The sequence below is a fragment of the Gadus macrocephalus genome, chromosome 3, assembly GCF_031168955.1.
Source record: "Gadus macrocephalus chromosome 3, ASM3116895v1".
Lineage (NCBI taxonomy): Eukaryota > Metazoa > Chordata > Actinopteri > Gadiformes > Gadidae > Gadus > Gadus macrocephalus.
Window position 1 is genome coordinate 12,507,725 of NC_082384.1, and position 16,881 is coordinate 12,524,605.

At 43.1% G+C, this 16,881-nt stretch overlaps 3 protein-coding genes across 3 annotated transcripts; 1 reads left to right on the forward strand and 2 right to left on the reverse strand.

Annotated features, from left to right (window-relative positions):
* Positions 1-1,138: 1,138 nt before the first annotated feature.
* Positions 1,139-9,445, reverse strand: slc34a2a (solute carrier family 34 member 2a). The gene is made up of 12 exons (XM_060046215.1): positions 9,313-9,445; positions 9,018-9,140; positions 8,209-8,337; positions 7,742-7,885; positions 5,472-5,583; positions 5,182-5,374; positions 4,694-4,789; positions 4,403-4,523; positions 3,992-4,159; positions 3,663-3,779; positions 3,014-3,138; positions 1,139-2,291 (listed from the first exon to the last, which is right to left on the reverse strand). Exons 1-12 carry the CDS (start codon positions 9,374-9,376, stop codon positions 1,716-1,718), a joined length of 1,968 nt encoding a protein of 655 aa, XP_059902198.1. The 5' UTR covers positions 9,377-9,445; the 3' UTR covers positions 1,139-1,715.
* A 3,397-nt stretch (positions 9,446-12,842) lies between these two features.
* Positions 12,843-15,309, forward strand: LOC132453429 (OCIA domain-containing protein 1-like). The gene is made up of 8 exons (XM_060046244.1): positions 12,843-12,984; positions 13,178-13,262; positions 13,372-13,425; positions 13,570-13,617; positions 13,711-13,837; positions 13,954-14,132; positions 14,425-14,604; positions 15,140-15,309. The coding sequence occupies exons 1-8, from the start codon at positions 12,934-12,936 to the stop codon at positions 15,175-15,177; spliced, it is 762 nt and encodes a 253-aa protein (XP_059902227.1). The 5' UTR covers positions 12,843-12,933; the 3' UTR covers positions 15,178-15,309.
* Positions 14,968-16,878, reverse strand: rhbdd2 (rhomboid domain containing 2). The gene has a single exon (XM_060046237.1). It carries the CDS (start codon positions 16,597-16,599, stop codon positions 15,643-15,645), a length of 957 nt encoding a protein of 318 aa, XP_059902220.1. The 5' UTR covers positions 16,600-16,878; the 3' UTR covers positions 14,968-15,642.
* Positions 16,879-16,881: the final 3 nt, after the last annotated feature.

A 16,881-nucleotide genomic window follows, 5' to 3' on the forward strand; every position in this document is an offset into this window, starting at 1 on the left:
GCTTAACTCTTCCGTCGGTAAAAGTTTCAAGACAACATTCAACATTAACGTATTTGGTAGAAAACTAAGCGGCAGTGGGAAGAAAAAGTTGAAACCTATCAGTTATTTGTTATTGGGGCCTTACACACATTAGCATTCAGTTACTTATTTCCAATATCGTGAACGCTTGTTCCTGGTGCCATTTCCTAAACGACCCACAAAAGATTAGATATTAGTTATCGAGGTTAACCGAAGATAAAGATCTCCCCCACCCTCTATAGGCCTGAGCTGGTTCATGTCTTTGTGGCGTTGCACTGGGAGACCCCCCGCGGCAGAGAGCGCTCTGTCGCTGAGGCCATTCGATCATCAAAGGTTCAACCACACCTCGACTGCTCCCTGGAGAACTCGTACCAGCTCCAGGTTATCGCAGGGAGATAGAGAAGAAACACAGCCATAAATAGCCAGATACTGCTAGCTTTATCCCCTTTTTTAAGCAAACAGGCAACTAATGCCATGAGGTGTGAGAGATAGTCCTGGCTGGCAGTAAAGATAAAGACTTTTTTGATACAAATGTACTTCTTTATTGCCTTGGGTGTGTTTTTTTTACAGCGATAGCGACTGTTGTACAGATTTCAATTTGATGTCTTTAACTTTTAAAACGGACATCCCCTGAATTTTTGGGTATTTTTATGTTTATTTAGCTAATATTCAGCTAATATGCCCTCAGAAACCCTTCTGGGGACGTGGTCTCGTGGCTGACATGGGTGTGTTTAGTGAGCCGTTTATCATTTAATGTATTGGCTTATTGATAACCAGTCTCATGTTCACATGGCATCATTCAACGTCATATGACTCTACATCCGTCAGTACGATGGAACAGCAATGGAATCTACCTGGACAGGTGATTGGTTGTCACAGACACTTCAATGTTGACTAGAAGTAGGCCTAGGAATGTAGTTTCCATCTCAATGGGGAACGCGTTACACTAGGTTTGAGAGAAATTGAAAGAGAGAGACTAATTCAGTAATGAGAGTTAGATAGACAGACGGACAGAGAGTGGGATAGAGAGAGAGAGAGAGAGAGAGGAAAGAGAGAGAGAGAAAGGAGGAGGGAGGGGAAAGATTGATTTAGGTCTCTGACTAAAACACCAAGATAAAAATAGCTTCAATGATTTTATTATGTACAAAAACTCTCTTCAACTTTAAACTCTTTAAATATTTACAATCAAATACATAATCAACATTAATTTTAAGCCATCTATTCCTTGAATATAATTACTGTCTTCATAATAGATTAAGATTTTTGCAAAGTTACATCTTAAAATGATGTTTCGGAGGATGTATTAGTTACACAGTAATGAACATTAAGTACAAACCACTGAAAACCATGTGACACATGAAGCTTCAGACTACTCCAGAAACATTTTGTGGCAACTGTTCCATTACCGTTTGAACATTTCTGCTATTTTATTACTCAAATCAAAAAACATAATTTTAAGACAGTTTACAAGGGCACCTCAGATTGAATTACTTCAATCAAATATACAGTGTACATTTGAAGTTCTATATTGAGGTTTCACACAGAGTTGTTAGAGTTCAATGAAGTTCAATACAGGTTTGATGTTGGCTCTGAAGTTATGTCCACAGATGCTCAAAAAAGCACAGACCAGACCTGATTAAACCAGACCCGATAAAACCAGACCTGATTAAACCAGGCCCAGATTCAACCAGGCCCAATCAGAGACGACTTGAGTTCAGAATCTTCAGCTCCATTTTCCTCACGCGCTCCGCCTCCTCCTCCTCCTCGCTCATCGCAGGGTTATCATACGTCCCTGCCTCCTGTGTTTTCCCCTCCGGCTCCGTGCAACACTCATCCCCCAGCTCTTCAGGGTCGTCGGGGGCGACCTGGCAGCACTTGCAACAGCAGCAGCACTTGGCGGCGAGGACGGTAACGACCCTGTCCCAGGGCTCCAAAGAGTGCGCCCAGAGAGGCAGGAAGTCCCAGGAACGCAGCAGCGCGGGCAGCCAGCCGGGACGCCGCCGCTGCAGCACGTTGATCACCGTGACGACCACCAGCAAGACAACCAGCGGGACGCCCACCCCCACCAACACCTCCCACCCGGCCATGGAGAGGGCGAAGATGCCAAGGGGCAGGACGAAGAAGCAGGCGAGGATGTAGACACCGGCGAACCAGCGGTAGGAGGCGGTGATGTTCCCCAGGCCTTTGGCCAGGCGGATGGGGATGCGGGTGAACGGGATCGGGTACCAGAGGATGATGCCGGAGATGTTGAACAGGAAGTGGACCAGGGCGATCTGTGCAAAGAACCAAGGTAATACTTAGATGGATGGATGGCCTGACGGTTGGTCGATGCAGAGAGACACACTGACTTACAGGTATATATATACAGACGGCTAGATGGACTGTTAGTCTCGTTGGGGGTAAGCCCCTCTTTGTCAAGCGAGGTCAGGTTCCCATAGGAAAGCTAAAGCAAGGCATCTTTATCCATATTACACTTTTATTACACGAGTAAGACTCAAAGTACTTCACATAGAAACATCGTCATACAATAATAAAATAAAAGTAGATGAGTAAAAGACAACAAAGGCAAAATTAAAAAAAGCATTTTAGAAATTGCAATGTATTTAAGATTAAGCAGAAAGCTAAAGCAAACATAAAAGTCTTCAGTCGTGTTTAAAAAGTGGTCAGAGTTGGGACAAGTCTTAAAACCTCAGGGATTTTATTCCAGCTATTCGTTGCATTGTAACTAATCCTGCTTTCTAATGTTTCGTGTTTACTCTGGGGATAATTAACAGATTGGTCTCAGAAGATCTTAGTGGTCTAGAAGGCTTACGTAGTGGAAGCTCAGTTATATTCTTTGGCCGTAAAACCATGTAGGGATTTATATGCTAGCAGCATGATTTTAAAATCAATTCTCATATGACATACTGGGAGCCAATGTAACAAATTAAGAATTGGTGTAAGATGTTAATTTTTTTCATGGACAGAAGACAGATGAATGGATAGAGGAGGAGACCTGTAAGGCGTTGCCCAGCGTCTCTCCAGGGCTGGCCATGGCTGCCAGTATGGCGGTGGTGGTGGTGCCAATGTTGGCGCCCAGAGACAGTGGATAGGCTCTCTCTATGCTGATGACACCAATCCCTACAGACACAACGCAATACACATCCATACTCAAAAACAGTATCCTTTTGCATTGGTCCAGTTAGTCTCACGTTTCATTTCACGTGAGATGTAGCCCAACGCTTAGGTGAAGCAATCATCGTGTCTGTCCCTTGATAAGACGCCACACTCAAACTGTCAACAGTCAAACTTAACAGCTCAATTGAACATCGCAAAGAAACGGTTAACAATAATTACAAATGTTGGATTTGCAGAACACTGGAACACTATATCGTGATAGAGAGTGATTGGTAGACTGTGGAAAACATCTTCGTTGGACTATTGTGTGCAGAGATATCTACTTATATTTACTGACACCAATGATGCTAACCATTGGTTTTTATGATAGACATTCTTTTTTCTATAAAGTGTAGATGGATTCAGATGGTCAAAAGGCAGACAAAGTGATTTTTAATGCAATTAGTACTAGATGGATAAATAAATGGATGCATGCATGTGAAGGGACAGATGATGGACAGATGAATAAAGTGGTGAGTGGATCTCACCAACAAGTGGGGTGATGGCGGAGGTGAAGACAGAGCTGCTCTGCACAATGAAGGTCATTCCCGCTCCCACCAAGATAGCAATGTACCCAGTCACCCAGCCAAAGGGAAATGGAAAATCTACACTCAGACACACACACACACACACACACACACACACACACACACACACACACACACACACACACACACACACACACACACACACACACACACACACACACACACACACACACACACACACACACACACAAGATGTTAATACCACATCTCAAAGAAACAATCAAACAAACATCAATTGCCGTCATGAGCAGGTAACACGGAGGACATGCCTGTGTTCAGGATCTTCTTGATCACCATGGCGACCTGACCCCTGAGCATGGAGTTGAGCAGCTTGACGATGAGGATGAGGCAGGAGCAGAGCACCAGCAGGGACAGCGCCAGCAGGATCAGCCCCACGGCCAGGTCGGACAGGGCCACGCCCGCAAACAAGTGCTTACCTTGGAACACACAGTGAGAGGGAGACCGGGTGAGTTGCACTCACCCCCACTAGTCCACTACCTGTGTGCTGGTGCACAACAGTGAGCGGGCCCGACAGCGTTGTTATGAGCAACACCTGTGTTTGATCTACGACGAATCGTCTGTGAAAAAGGTCTAATTTGCCCACTTGTGTTTCAGCCTATTCACAGTACTGTATTAACAACCAAAATGTACTTGAACAGATCAGAGTGTATTGCCAGTACATTTCTCAATGTTGTATGTCTCAGAGACGTTCTTCAGAGTGTAGGTAAGGTTGCCGTCTTCCCAGCATAGAGAAGGAGAGGTGCAGTTCTCCGGACCAGGAACTGTCACGTTCATTAACGTCTGAAATAAACACACACACATTACAAAGTGCTTGATGTACTTGGGTCACTATCAACTGACATTAATATGCATATAGATATGAATATATTCATATAGATATTCATATTAATATTATTTTTCCTTGTATTATTACAAATTCTATATATAAAGAAATGCTTTTATTGTCTTACTGTGTTTGTGAACGTTTTGCACCAGGTCTTGATGAGACTCCTGTTTCTTGCTTCCGGATCTCCAGTGGCTATGCCACTAATGACAGACTGGTCCAACTGAGAGAGAGACATATGTACACAGCAGAGAGAGAGAGAGAGAGAGAGAGACATATGTACACAGCAGAGAGAGAGAGAGAGAGAGAGAGACATATGTACACAGCAGAGAGAGAGAGAGAGAGAGAGAGAGAGAGAGAGAGAGAGAGAGAGAGAGAGAGAGAGAGAGAGAGAGAGAGAGAGAGAGAGAGAGAGAGAGAGAGAGAGAGAGAGAGAGAGAGAGAGCAGTTGAGATGAAGAGACAAAATCTTGTCATAGTAATCAAGATGCGGATGGAAGAAAAGTAGTAATAGGTCTTATACACCTCACAGAGGAATGCAGAGTCCGCTTTCAGTTTCTGATTAGAACCAAGATGGTCCCCAGGTTGACCAAGGTGCCCACAGCGGTCCGCGTACCTGTATGATGGCCTCTGTGAGGGGGTCCGTGATGACGTTCAGCAGGGCTGGGGCTTCTCCACTCTGGATGTTGAAGGAGTCTATGATGAGTTTGGTGATGATGTACAGGTAACCCGTGGCAACTTCCAGGGGCAGCAGCACCAGCACAGACAGCCAGTTGAAGAAGTCATGCACCGTGGCCCCAGCAAACGCCCTACAGGTACAGAACATCAATCAGATACCCTGGATGAGGTCAAGGGTCAACAGCACTGATGTTGCGTCGTGGATACAAAAAAGATAAATGTTGGTACCTGCGAAACGTGCTGCGGTCGCCGGCCTGCGTCATGGCAACCAAGGTGTTGGTGACGGAGGTTCCGATGTTGGTACCCATGATGATGGGCACCGCCAGCTGGACCGTCAACACTGCCGTGGGATGCATAGAGGACCTTCATCACCATGAGCCTCATCATCATCCTCACTACACAACCCTCTTATCACTGTCGCAGACAAGGTCAACCGTGGCCTAAAGGATCTGTACTTCTAGAAAGCAGACTCGGGTGAAACAATTGCTCGGTGGTCTAACGGAAAAAAAGGAAAAAAAAATATGGGTGTATATATACAGTCAGGTCCATAAATATTGGGACATTGACACAATTCTAATCTTTTTGGCTCTATACACCACCACAATGGATTTGAAATGAAACGAACAAGATGTGCTTTAACTGCAAACTTTCAGCTTTAATAACATCCAAATCAGGTGAACGGTGTAGGAATTACAGTTTGTATATGTGCCTCCCACTTTTTAAGGGACCAAAAGTAATGGGACAAATTAACAATCATAAATCAAACTTTCACTTTTTAATACTTGGTTGCAAATCCTTTGCAGTCAATTACAGCCTGAAGTCTGGAACGCATGGACATCACCAGACGCTGGGTTTCAACCCTGGTGATGCTCTGCCAGGCCTCTGCTGCAACTTTTTTGTCTTCAGCAAGTGAAATGCATGCTCAATCGGATTCAGGTCAGGTGATTGACTTGGCCATTGCATAACATTCCATTTCTTTGCCTTAAAAAACTCTTTGCTTGCTTTCGCAGTATGCTACAGGTCCTTGTCCATCTGCACTGTGAAGTGCCATCCAATGAGTTCTGAAGCACTTGGCTGAATATGAGCAGATAATATTGCCCGAAACACTTCAGAATTCATCCTGCTGCTTTTGTCAGCAGTCACATCATCAATAAATACAAGGGAACCAGTTCCATTGGCAGCCATACTTGCCCACGCCATGACACTACCACCACCATGTTTCACTGATGAGGTGGCATGCCTCTGTTGGGGTTCGGCTTAGCTCAGGAGGTAGAACAGTTGTCTTGTAATCGAAAGATTGCTAATTCGATCCCCAGCAACCCTAACTGCTCCTGACGAGCTGGCTGTCGCCTTGCATGGTTGACTCTGCCGTCGGTGTGTCGATGTCTGATGTAAGTCTCTTTGGATAAACGCGTCTGCTAAATGACGCTTTTATCGCCCTAATTGATAATTGTAATTGTATGCTTTTGATCATGAGCTGTTCCTTTCCTTCTCAATACTCATCTCTTCCCATTACTGTGGTACAAGTTCATCTTTGTCTCATCTGTCCATAGGATGTTGTTCCAGAACTGTGAAGGCTTTTTTAGATGTTGTTTGGCAAACTTTAATCTGGCCTTCCTGTTTTTGAGGCTCACCAATGGTTTACGTCTTGTGGTGAACCCTCTGTATTCTCTCTGGTGAAGTCTTCTCTTCATTGTTGACTTTGACACACATACACCTATCTCCTGGAGAGTGTTCTTGATCTGGCCAACTGTTGCGAAGGGTGTTTACTTCACCAGGGAAATAATTCTTCGGTCATCCACCACAGTGGTTTTTCCGTGGTCTTCCGGGTCTTTTGGTGTTGATGAGCACACCCGTGCGTTCTTTCATTTTAAGATTGTTCCAAACAGTTGATTTGGCCGCACCTAATGTTTTTGCTATCTCTCTGATGAGTTTGTTCTGATTTTTCAGCCTAATGATGGTTTGCTTCACTGATAGTGACAGCTCTTTGGATCTCATTGAGAGTTGGCAGCAACAGATTCCAAATGCAAATAGCCCACTTGAAAAGAACTCTAAACCTTTTATCTGCTCCTTGTAAATGGGATAATGAGGGAATAACACAGACCTGGCCATGGAACAGCTGAGCAGCTAATTGTCCCATGACTTTTGGTCCCTTAAAAAGTAGGAGGCACGTATACAAACTGTTGTAATCCCTACACCGTTCACCTGATTTGGATGTAAATACCCTCAAATTCAAGCTGAAAGTCTGTAGTTAAAGCACATCCGTTCGTTTCATTTCCATTCAAATCCATTGTGGTGGTGTATAGAGCAAAAAAGATTAGAATTGTGTCGATGTCCCAATATATATGGACCTGACTGTATAAGAATGGTTTCTCGGGTTCATTCAAGAGGCTCTATGTGCGAGACGCTCTGGAAGAGTCCCACGGAGACGTAGCCCTAACGGACAGGAGAGGCCGTGTAGGGCTGTGTGAGGTGTGCGTGTGCGAGCTGCCACTCACACCCGGAGGAGACCATGCTGACCACGATGGAGGAGGAGGTGGAGGAGCTCTGCACCAGCAGGGTGACCAGCACTCCGATCACCAGGCCGGCCAGTGGGTTTGCCAGCACCGAGTTGTCCTGGAAGATGTCCCCTGCTGCCTTGCCTGGGGACGGACGCAGACGGGGACACATCAGGCATAGCACAACGGATATGGGATTATCTTTTTTTTTTGGAGCGTTTTTTGCATTAAACATGAACGAGTTATAGAAGGTTCATTGGAAGCAGTGATGAGTCATTTGTGTTTCCTTCCGTGTGCCCACGTGTAACAGACATGAAGGGGAGTTTGGTGTGCATGTGTGTGCATTTGTGTGTGTGTGTGTGTGTGTGTGTGTGTGTGTGTGTGTGTGTGTGTGTGTGTGTGTGTGTGTGTGTGTGTGTGTGTGTGTGTGTGTGTGTGTGTGTGTGTGTGTGTGTGTGTGCACTCACCTCCAACCAGCTGGAATGCAGAGCTGAGGATATCCAGGGAGCAGATGAACATGTACAGGAAGCACAGCAGCAGGAGCAGCTTCCCCACTGACACCAGCACCCTCAGCATCTTCCCCCCAGTACTAAGGGCTGGGAGAGAGAGAGAGAGAGAGAGAGAGAGAGAGAGAGAGAGAGAGAGAGAGAGAGAGAGAGAGAGAGAGAGAGAGAGAGAGAGAGAGAGAGAGAGAGAGAGAGAGAGAGAGAGAGAGAGAGAGAGAGAGAGAGAGAGAGAGAGAGAAAGAGAGAGAAAGAGAGAGAGAGAGAAATAATCAAGGTTACGTTATGGATTTTGTGTCAAACATACACAAATGCCATGGTAGCCAAAGAATTTAAAACACCTCATAGTTTAACTTTGTTGCACATTAGGATACTTTTTCGTTGTGTGGTCAATGGTTATTCATTAAACAGAGATATAATTTCCATTGTGCAATGTCTCACTACTGTCTGGATTGGTGCCAGATGTCTTTACAACTGCCTAATTGAGTTTTTCTATCATGTCTTCAATCAGAAACAAAACATATATTATCCTTCAATTAAATAAACTACTGTTTCACTGAACACTGGACAAAACAGTGCTGTTTCTATGTAGTTATTATGCACTACATTATTGAGCTTAACCAGTTAAGATTAGATGTACAGTTTTATTACATACATGTGCATGTTTTTATCTATTCATAGTCATTAGCACCGCTAGCGGAACAAGCAGTAGTGTAGTTAGCAGCAGCTGTCCTGCAGCATGAATCAGCGGGCAGAGAGGTGCTTCTGTTCACCTGACCAGGGCGTCCCACTGTCCTTCAGTTCTGGTAGGTCCCAGGGGTCCTCTGACGCCTCTTCCTCCATCAGAGCCACCGTGGAGTGGGCTGCTGCCATGGAAACACCTCTCTGTTTCAGCTCTGTGAGAACAACGCAAAGAAAACACTTTTAGATTACTCTGTTTCCTTTGTACAAATAGCTAAAACGTAAGAGGCAAAGTGGCAAAGAGTGTGGGTATTTGTATCACAACTTAACAACATAAAGAACATGTAAGCAAGCAAATATTTATAGAGGATAAACAAAATAGTATACCATTGGATCCATTTTCCATCTGTCTCCCATTCCTGTCCTGTATGGGCTCCAGTCTAGGGCCCATTTTCTGACAAAGCAAGTGAATGGTTGAATGCTTAACTTAAATATAGTGACCTGGTATGCATCTTTGGATGGAGTATTTTATAATTATTAAGCTACATTAAATTACTTGGTAATAAGCAAACACAGGGACAGAAACACAAATTGGCAAAAACACACACGCAGACACACACACACACCCACCCACAACCACAAACACACACACACACACACCACTATTGATTGGTGGACCGCATAGCTTACTGAGATCAATATCCACGTTTAAATTAGCAATGAGGTATGGCTCAATCATTTAATCAACAATAAAAAAAACTTTTATTTTAATGAATTATACAATTATACATCATCACAATGCAAACACTAATAATGTATTTTTAAATCAAATATTTGTAATAATGTATTGATCTATAAATAAATGAAATAATACATTATAGAAAGATAAATAACCTCCTTTAACTCAAGGTAAAGGTGGTATAAAGCTTTCGTCAGACCTTTTCTTAGTGAATAGGGAATTCTATTGTAATTGAAGGACATGAATTAAATAAACTCCTAAATACTATTATGCTCGATTTACTTCCACAGTTTGACAAAGTCTCAACATGTCTCAACCATCTTAAAAAGACATGAAGGCCATATTATTGTGACCGTATAAATATGTCATGAAAAAATACTTTGTGGTCTCCATCTAAAGTTTTTTTTTTTATGACTGAAGAAGATGCTTGAAAAATTAAAGTTGACAACTTGTCCACGATCATCCGGTTCCTTACCTGTGGTGGTGGGGTGTAGGGTCTGTGTGTTCGGGCGATGGTCAACACAGCTTGCCTCCTCCAATGAGCCCAGTCTCAGGAGGCAGCCGTGCAGGTCCACACCTTAAGAGGGGGGGTTCCACCAGTGACGTGTTCCAGTGGAAGCCTTCCAGCGCCGAGGGTCGTAGAACACGTGGCGAGAGAGTTGGAAGTCCTGTGTGTCCTATCTCACCTGACGTAATCTCCCCACAGCGAGGTGTGTCGTCGCGATTACCTGGAGATCTTGCCTCGCCACAGGTGATGGCTACTGCTGTAGCTTCACTTTCCGCCCCTTGTTTGGCCTACTCTTTCAAGCAGATTGTTGCCCCTTCGCCCCTGGACAGAGTTATAAACCTGCGCAACCTCATTACCTACCCACTAATCACCGGTTCTGTATGAGTCACTGGTCTATACACATCACATTTTCATGACAACTAGACCATAAAAAGCCTTTTGGCCGTGGCACACACAAACACACACTAATATTCTGCTGCATCCAGCTGGTGAGCAGGTCCGAAAGGCCCAAACAATGCTTGAATCCCCTGATGGGAAATCTCTGTTTTATAGTTTGGAAAGGCGTGGCAGTGCAGAAATTCCCCCTCTGGCCAGGATCTGCCCCTGAACCAATACAGATAGATTAACTCCAGCGATGGGGTTGGGGCGCTGGGAGAAAGGAAGCACAGGATTGGCTGGTGGGACCCATCGGACTGTGCCATCATTGAGTTGGTCTCTGAGTATATGAGTGTGTGATTGTAAAGATATAGTATACATTGTTTATACTTGTTTTTTCTCCCAGTTTTGTTTCCAGTACAAACTGATCTGGCAGACAATTCTTTCTAACAATGATGATGTCCACAGAGATATAGCATATAGAATGATACAACACAGCACTATATGTTTTTATACCAAAACTATTCTGTAAGGCTGGGTCCATCTGGTTGAGCCGCATCCGGCAAGTTTCCATGGAAAGTTTTTGATTGATCCGTCAATGTGAGATGACCATACCGCGGAAAAAAAACAGTCCTCCTCATCAACCCAAATATGTTATGCTCTCTTTCTCTCATTGAGCTTTTGCTCTTATTGACTTTTCTCTGCATTCCACCAGACACACGCACACACACACACACACACACACACACACACACACACACACACACACACACACACACACACACACACACACACACAGACACAGACTCTATTCTCATCGGGTCTGCATACTGAGCAGCAGACCTCAGCAGACATACTTCTTAAGGTACTTCAGACGAGCAGTCGACCAGACATGTCCCTGTACGTGCTTCAGGGTGCTGTGATCTGTGAGTGATCACAAGGGGAGCTCCAACTCCTGTTCTCTTATTTAAAGACCAATAGTAGGCCTAATTATAGAACAACCCATTGGGATCCATTTCTGTTTCTCCCAAACAAGCCTCACACACTGACTTACATCTACATGCATGGAATATTGATGGTTTGATTAGAAAAGATGTTTTCAATTAATCTAATATTGTTCTCGCACTCTTACGCTGACTTTACCAGCATATAAAAAGTTAGGTGGATGACTAAACTAATAGCCACGACAGGATATTTATTGATGTAGTACTTTTCAAAACAAGTAACTGCATTGTATTCAAAAAGGAAAATCATAAAAATATAAACCTAATTACAAGACTACATTGTGCAGAGAATACAAACAAGAAAAATGTTTCTAATCACAAGCATTATTCAAACACTAAAGGCAAATATATTAAAAACATTGAAGTATTTCTTGAATAAACGCTATAATATAGTCTGGGGGAAGCTAAATACATAATGTATACTTCTATACTGACAAAATAATAACCACTTTAGATATCTGATATCATGGTAAGTGTTCCTGCTTTTGGCAGTTTTTACTGGAAAAAAAAAAACACCTTGATGGACTATTTAAATTATTATTTTGGTGAACTAATTATATATATACTTAACCCTGAAACAGTATAATAGTCGTACCTTGTAAAGACAATAATAAACTAGGAAATCCATTATTGTAAGACTTCGATAGTGTAATAGCACCATCTACCTTACATATTGTGTCACTACAACAATGCACAACATTTGTCAATGGGCTAGGGCTGCTATGCAAAGTTACAGGTAAACTCACGTTAAGCCTGGTAACTCCGTTTCTCCGTTATTCAGGGAAAAATCACCAAAAGATTTAAAACCAAAAAAATGATCGTAAAATACTACTTGTAATTGTCCCATCGTGAAACGGTGAGACAGCATAACAATGATTGAGTAAAGTATTAAAATTAGATAAACTTTCCATTAAAAAGTACTTGAAGCCACATCCCTGGATTCCGCACTTTCTTTGGTATGTGACAGAAAAAAACCTGTACCTGGAAAACTTATATTCTTGTTCAATCTATTCGTCTTTTCGCTGGAAGTAATTACTTCCGGAACATATGACATATTTCAAAATAAAGGTTTGACTTGCACTTAGAACACAAAAATGGAAGATACATATGATACAAATCGTTGTACCTTTTCATTATGAAAATATAATAAATACATTTATTGTTATTTTTTATAGTTTTGATGTGTCACATGGGCCGTTTCCTGGCGCCTCTCGTCTTATATGACCAGTCCTACTGAGAGTTCTCATTTGCTTCCTGGTCAAGTCAATGGGGCTTCGACAATGACATTGGTTGGACTAAAATTGCACCAATTCTTCAAGGGTTTTGTGTGAAATTCTATGCTTTAATAGTCTTTCATTTGGACATACATTGAGATATCCAACATGTCACACACTTCCACTGGTTTTACGGAGGAACGTCCACCTGGGGCCCAGGTAGTCATTTTATAACGTAACATAATGAGCAAACCATTCAAGCTTCTGGCTTATGTTTTTTGGCAATAGACTGAGGAGGTTGGCTGATGTTATTCAACCTTCGTTTAATTTTGACGTGCTTGTGCCTTACTGTGTTGATGTTATCAGATAGCCAATGCAAGCTTTGCTAATTGGTCCTGCTTGTATCATGTAGGGGCCAATGGGCATGGACTACGTTCCCACAGAAGATGAGAAAAGAGTATTTAAAGAATGCAACCACGAAAGTTTTTGGTACAGGTGTAAGTTTATCTGATGTCCGCAGAGGGTGACGCGTATACATCTTATTCAATGAATGTTATAAACATGTACCAGGTGTTCAATGATTTTTTTCCCCTTGCCCATTTACAGCTGTGCCCTTCTCGGCTGTCAGTATTGCTCTGACTCAGGTCTTAATTACTAGAGGTAAAACAATATGAATTATTTTCAATGAAATAGGAAAATTGAATATGAATATACTCCATTTGTTATATAATTGCAAAAGTATAGTTAAATAGTAAAGCAAGCAACAAAGAAATAACCAAGCAACTGTTTTTAACCCTTCTGAAGGAACTCTTATCGGTTCACCACGGTTCGGATCTTTGCCCAAACTAGCCTGTAAGTGAATTGCAGGTGCCTTTCCCTTTACATTATATCATCCCTGAGTTATTCTATGGAGTAGTCACTTGGATTGATTCCGTCTCCCTCTAGTTGCTGGCTTTTGTGGCTACCTAGCGGGCAAGATGTCCTACATGAAGACTTGCCAGGAGAAATTTAAAATGCTGGACAACTCTCCACTTGGAGAGGCGCTCAGGAAGAGGACTGGCTTTCCTTTAACGTGAGTAGCCCTAAAACCCCTTTAGCCTCCCATTATTTGCCTGACCGTGTAGTTTTGCTTTTTCCGCCTGATACTCGTGGGTCATTACATCCTCCCATCTGCTCTTTCCCTCGCAGTTCCCAGAACTCCCAGACCGAGATGAGTGACCCCGATGCCCAGTCATTTTCGACCAATTTCCAGCAATCAGATTCCAATAGCCAAAGCCAGATGCCCTCCAGCACCAGGGATCAGGGATATGGATACAGCCCAGAGTCCTCTGAGCAGATGGAGAGAGCAGAGGACTACAACCGTCCAGGTAACCACACAAACCAATGGAAGTCAGGTTTTTCAACTTCATGATGCACTATCGCTATGGCTGTACGTCTGTAAATTTTGTTCTATCAATAATATGTTAACGTCAGGAAATAGAGCAACTCTCTGCTACCTCTCAACATGGTCACCCCGGACTGCCGTTTTAACCTCAAATGAATACACATATGAGAGAGGCTTTCAACCATATCCTGATAGACTCAATCTGTACTATGCATTGATCCCTAAAGCAAAGCATGAGAACTTTCCAACCCCTTTTCTCTATGAATCATCTCCAGAAGTGCCAGTCCAGTCTTACCTGGGGGATGAGGAGCCCATGAGGAAGCCTAACATCCTCTATGAAGACCTGAGGAGCAAGAACAGGGAGAACTATGAGGTCACACTGACCCAGAAGGCTGAGGCACAGCTCAAATCTCCAGCCGCCAGGGAACCAGAGAGGTCTGCACCACAGAAAGCAGGTGAGCTGTGACACCCGGAAGGGATAGACAAATGTGAAAAAAAGAAAAAAAAAGATAGAAAGCTAGGTTAGGATTTTTCCACTGGGACTTTCCATGCTACTGAATATGTATGCTCGGTAGTTGATATATATATGCCACTTAGTGGACACACTAAGTGGCATATTCCAATACTGAGCATACATATTCAGTACATATATTATGTTTCCAGCTCAAGCAAAATGAATGCCTTGTCCACAAAGTCCTCAGTCCCCCACCAAGTCTGTTCGTCCCATCTGTGACTTTTTGCTTGAGAATGAGCTTGGATTGTAAGGGCAGTAGGTCAGAGGAAAAATTAAGTGGTAGAAATTTAAATAATTGTAATGCTTCTTCCTAATTTGATCAATTTATTTTCAAAATGTATAAACACTGACAGATAGTATACTTTTGATTATTCAGGAATCACGATTGTCGAAAGGTAACCATTGGGTCAAATCTATCATATGTTTGGCTCTGACTGATAAATGGTATTTGATAGCCAATTCTTCTTCTCTTCCAGTCAAGAAGAACGCCTATGGAGATTCCTGGGAAGACTGAAAATGTATGGAATTTATGCATGTCAAGCACTGGTATCGAATTTACAAATTAGAGGACATGTCAGAAGTTACCTGACATACAGCTTGGTTTGATGTCTTTGTGAATTAATAAATGAAAACATTTTGTAAACAATTTGTCTTCAATAATATTTTGGAAACAACTTTGTAGAGCAGAGATGGATTACATGCATTGAACGACTGCAAGTCTTGGAATGCATGTTAAGTTTGACATGTCTACTCCAATAAAAAAAAAAAGATATCCCCATTGTAAATGTAATCCAGGTAAAAAAAAAAAAGGAAAAACATTTGCAATATAAAATAATCTTCAATATGGTCTGTAATGTTACTGAAGCAAGCCAGACAAAATACTAATACTAATTAGAAACAATGTGTAGCACTGACTTGGATGTGTTGTGCATGTCAACATAATTGCGCAGGTCCAATGTGCTACTGCTAGAGCTAGTGACTACTGATGCCCATGGCCATGGCATGTACTGTGATCATGGCTATGGTTGTAGCTTTGAGTTGTAGTGTGTCCCCCAGGGAACTCAGACCCGAGTCCTTGAGGGGTTGAAGATGACCCATTCACAGCGGCACCGGGAGCATTGGGCCACCCTTCGTAGTACATCTGGGGAGCGGTGGTACCCATGGCAACGGCACTGGACATCGGAGCGTAGGCTTGGACCGGGTACGACCCGGGTGTTGGGTTGAATTCAGGAAGGAGCGTCTTCCGCCGCTCCTCAGGGGACACGGGGACGTGACGGACCCCAGGAATGTTCTTTAGAAACTTGAAAGGCGCCGACTTCTCCAAGACCGATGCTCTGGCCTCCGACATGTCCAGTACGGAAAGCCATCCCTTACCGTACACCCATCCGATCAGAATGGCAATGATGTTGCAGGGGAGCACAGTGTGGGGAATAAATAAGAATGCGACTATGAGAAAAACCCAGGGGAGACTCATTGTAGGTATGCTGACACCACAGAAGAAACCTTTGGCCATACGAGTGTGCATGGTGGTCACAGCAACGAGGGCCAGAGCTATTGGCACCAAGCCCTCAGCAGGGTTCTGGGTCGTATCGTGTAGGAAGAGATCCAGCAGGGCATAGCACAGCCCCGTGCACGTCGATAGAGTTACGAACAAAAACAGGAATCGAACAGTTCCCACGCCTTTTTCGAAACTGCCACAGAGCAGCATCAGTACTCCAATGTTAAGAAGAAGCTGGACAGATGTCCTGTGATAGAAAGGGTAAAGGAAGACCCTGTGCACCTCTCCATTCAGAAAAACATTGGCACCCACACTAAAGACGGCCTCAGTTAAAATGAAATATTGTTTGAAGGTAAATAAGAGGCACGATAAAAAGACCACCACAAGTATCCCGCTTGTGACTTCAGGCATTGCATCTTTGAGAGTCTGTAAAATCATTTTGAGACTTATGATTGAGTTACCGTAAGATAAACAATATCCAGTAAATAAAGCTCCCACGGATGTTTCACAAAAGTATCCCTTTCAGGCAGAAGTCGGAAGTTGAAAAGCAACAGACTATATTCATTTAAATGATATTTCTGTGTGGCTTAGCTTTCAAAGTAGTGTTCTCACACATACTTGATAGATTGAACTGCAAACGATGGACACGATCGACCCATTTACAAACAGAAAGCGGAAGAAAACAATTCGTCTTCGACCGTGTTCTTCATTTAAATCTGT

What these genes read in the sequence shown, in the direction of transcription:
- LOC132453429 (XM_060046244.1), top strand. Translation starts at nt 12,934, where the DNA reads ATGTCACACACTTCCACTGGTTTTACGGAGGAACGTCCACCTGGGGCC. An exon ending in AGAGGACTACAACCGTCCAG is followed by an intron (nt 14,133 to 14,424) that starts GTAACCACACAA and finishes AATCATCTCCAG; the next exon opens with AAGTGCCAGTCCAGTCTTAC. An exon ending in GTCTGCACCACAGAAAGCAG is followed by an intron (nt 14,605 to 15,139) that starts GTGAGCTGTGAC and finishes CTTCTCTTCCAG; the next exon opens with TCAAGAAGAACGCCTATGGA.
- slc34a2a (XM_060046215.1), bottom strand. Translation starts at nt 9,376, where the DNA reads ATGGGCCCTAGACTGGAGCCCATACAGGACAGGAATGGGAGACAGATG. An exon ending in TGCATTCCAGCTGGTTGGAG is followed by an intron (nt 7,886 to 8,208) that starts GTGAGTGCACAC and finishes GTCCGTCCCCAG; the next exon opens with GCAAGGCAGCAGGGGACATC. An exon ending in CGCCATCACCCCACTTGTTG is followed by an intron (nt 3,139 to 3,662) that starts GTGAGATCCACT and finishes TTGTGTCTGTAG; the next exon opens with GGATTGGTGTCATCAGCATA.
- rhbdd2 (XM_060046237.1), bottom strand. Translation starts at nt 16,599, where the DNA reads ATGATTTTACAGACTCTCAAAGATGCAATGCCTGAAGTCACAAGCGGG.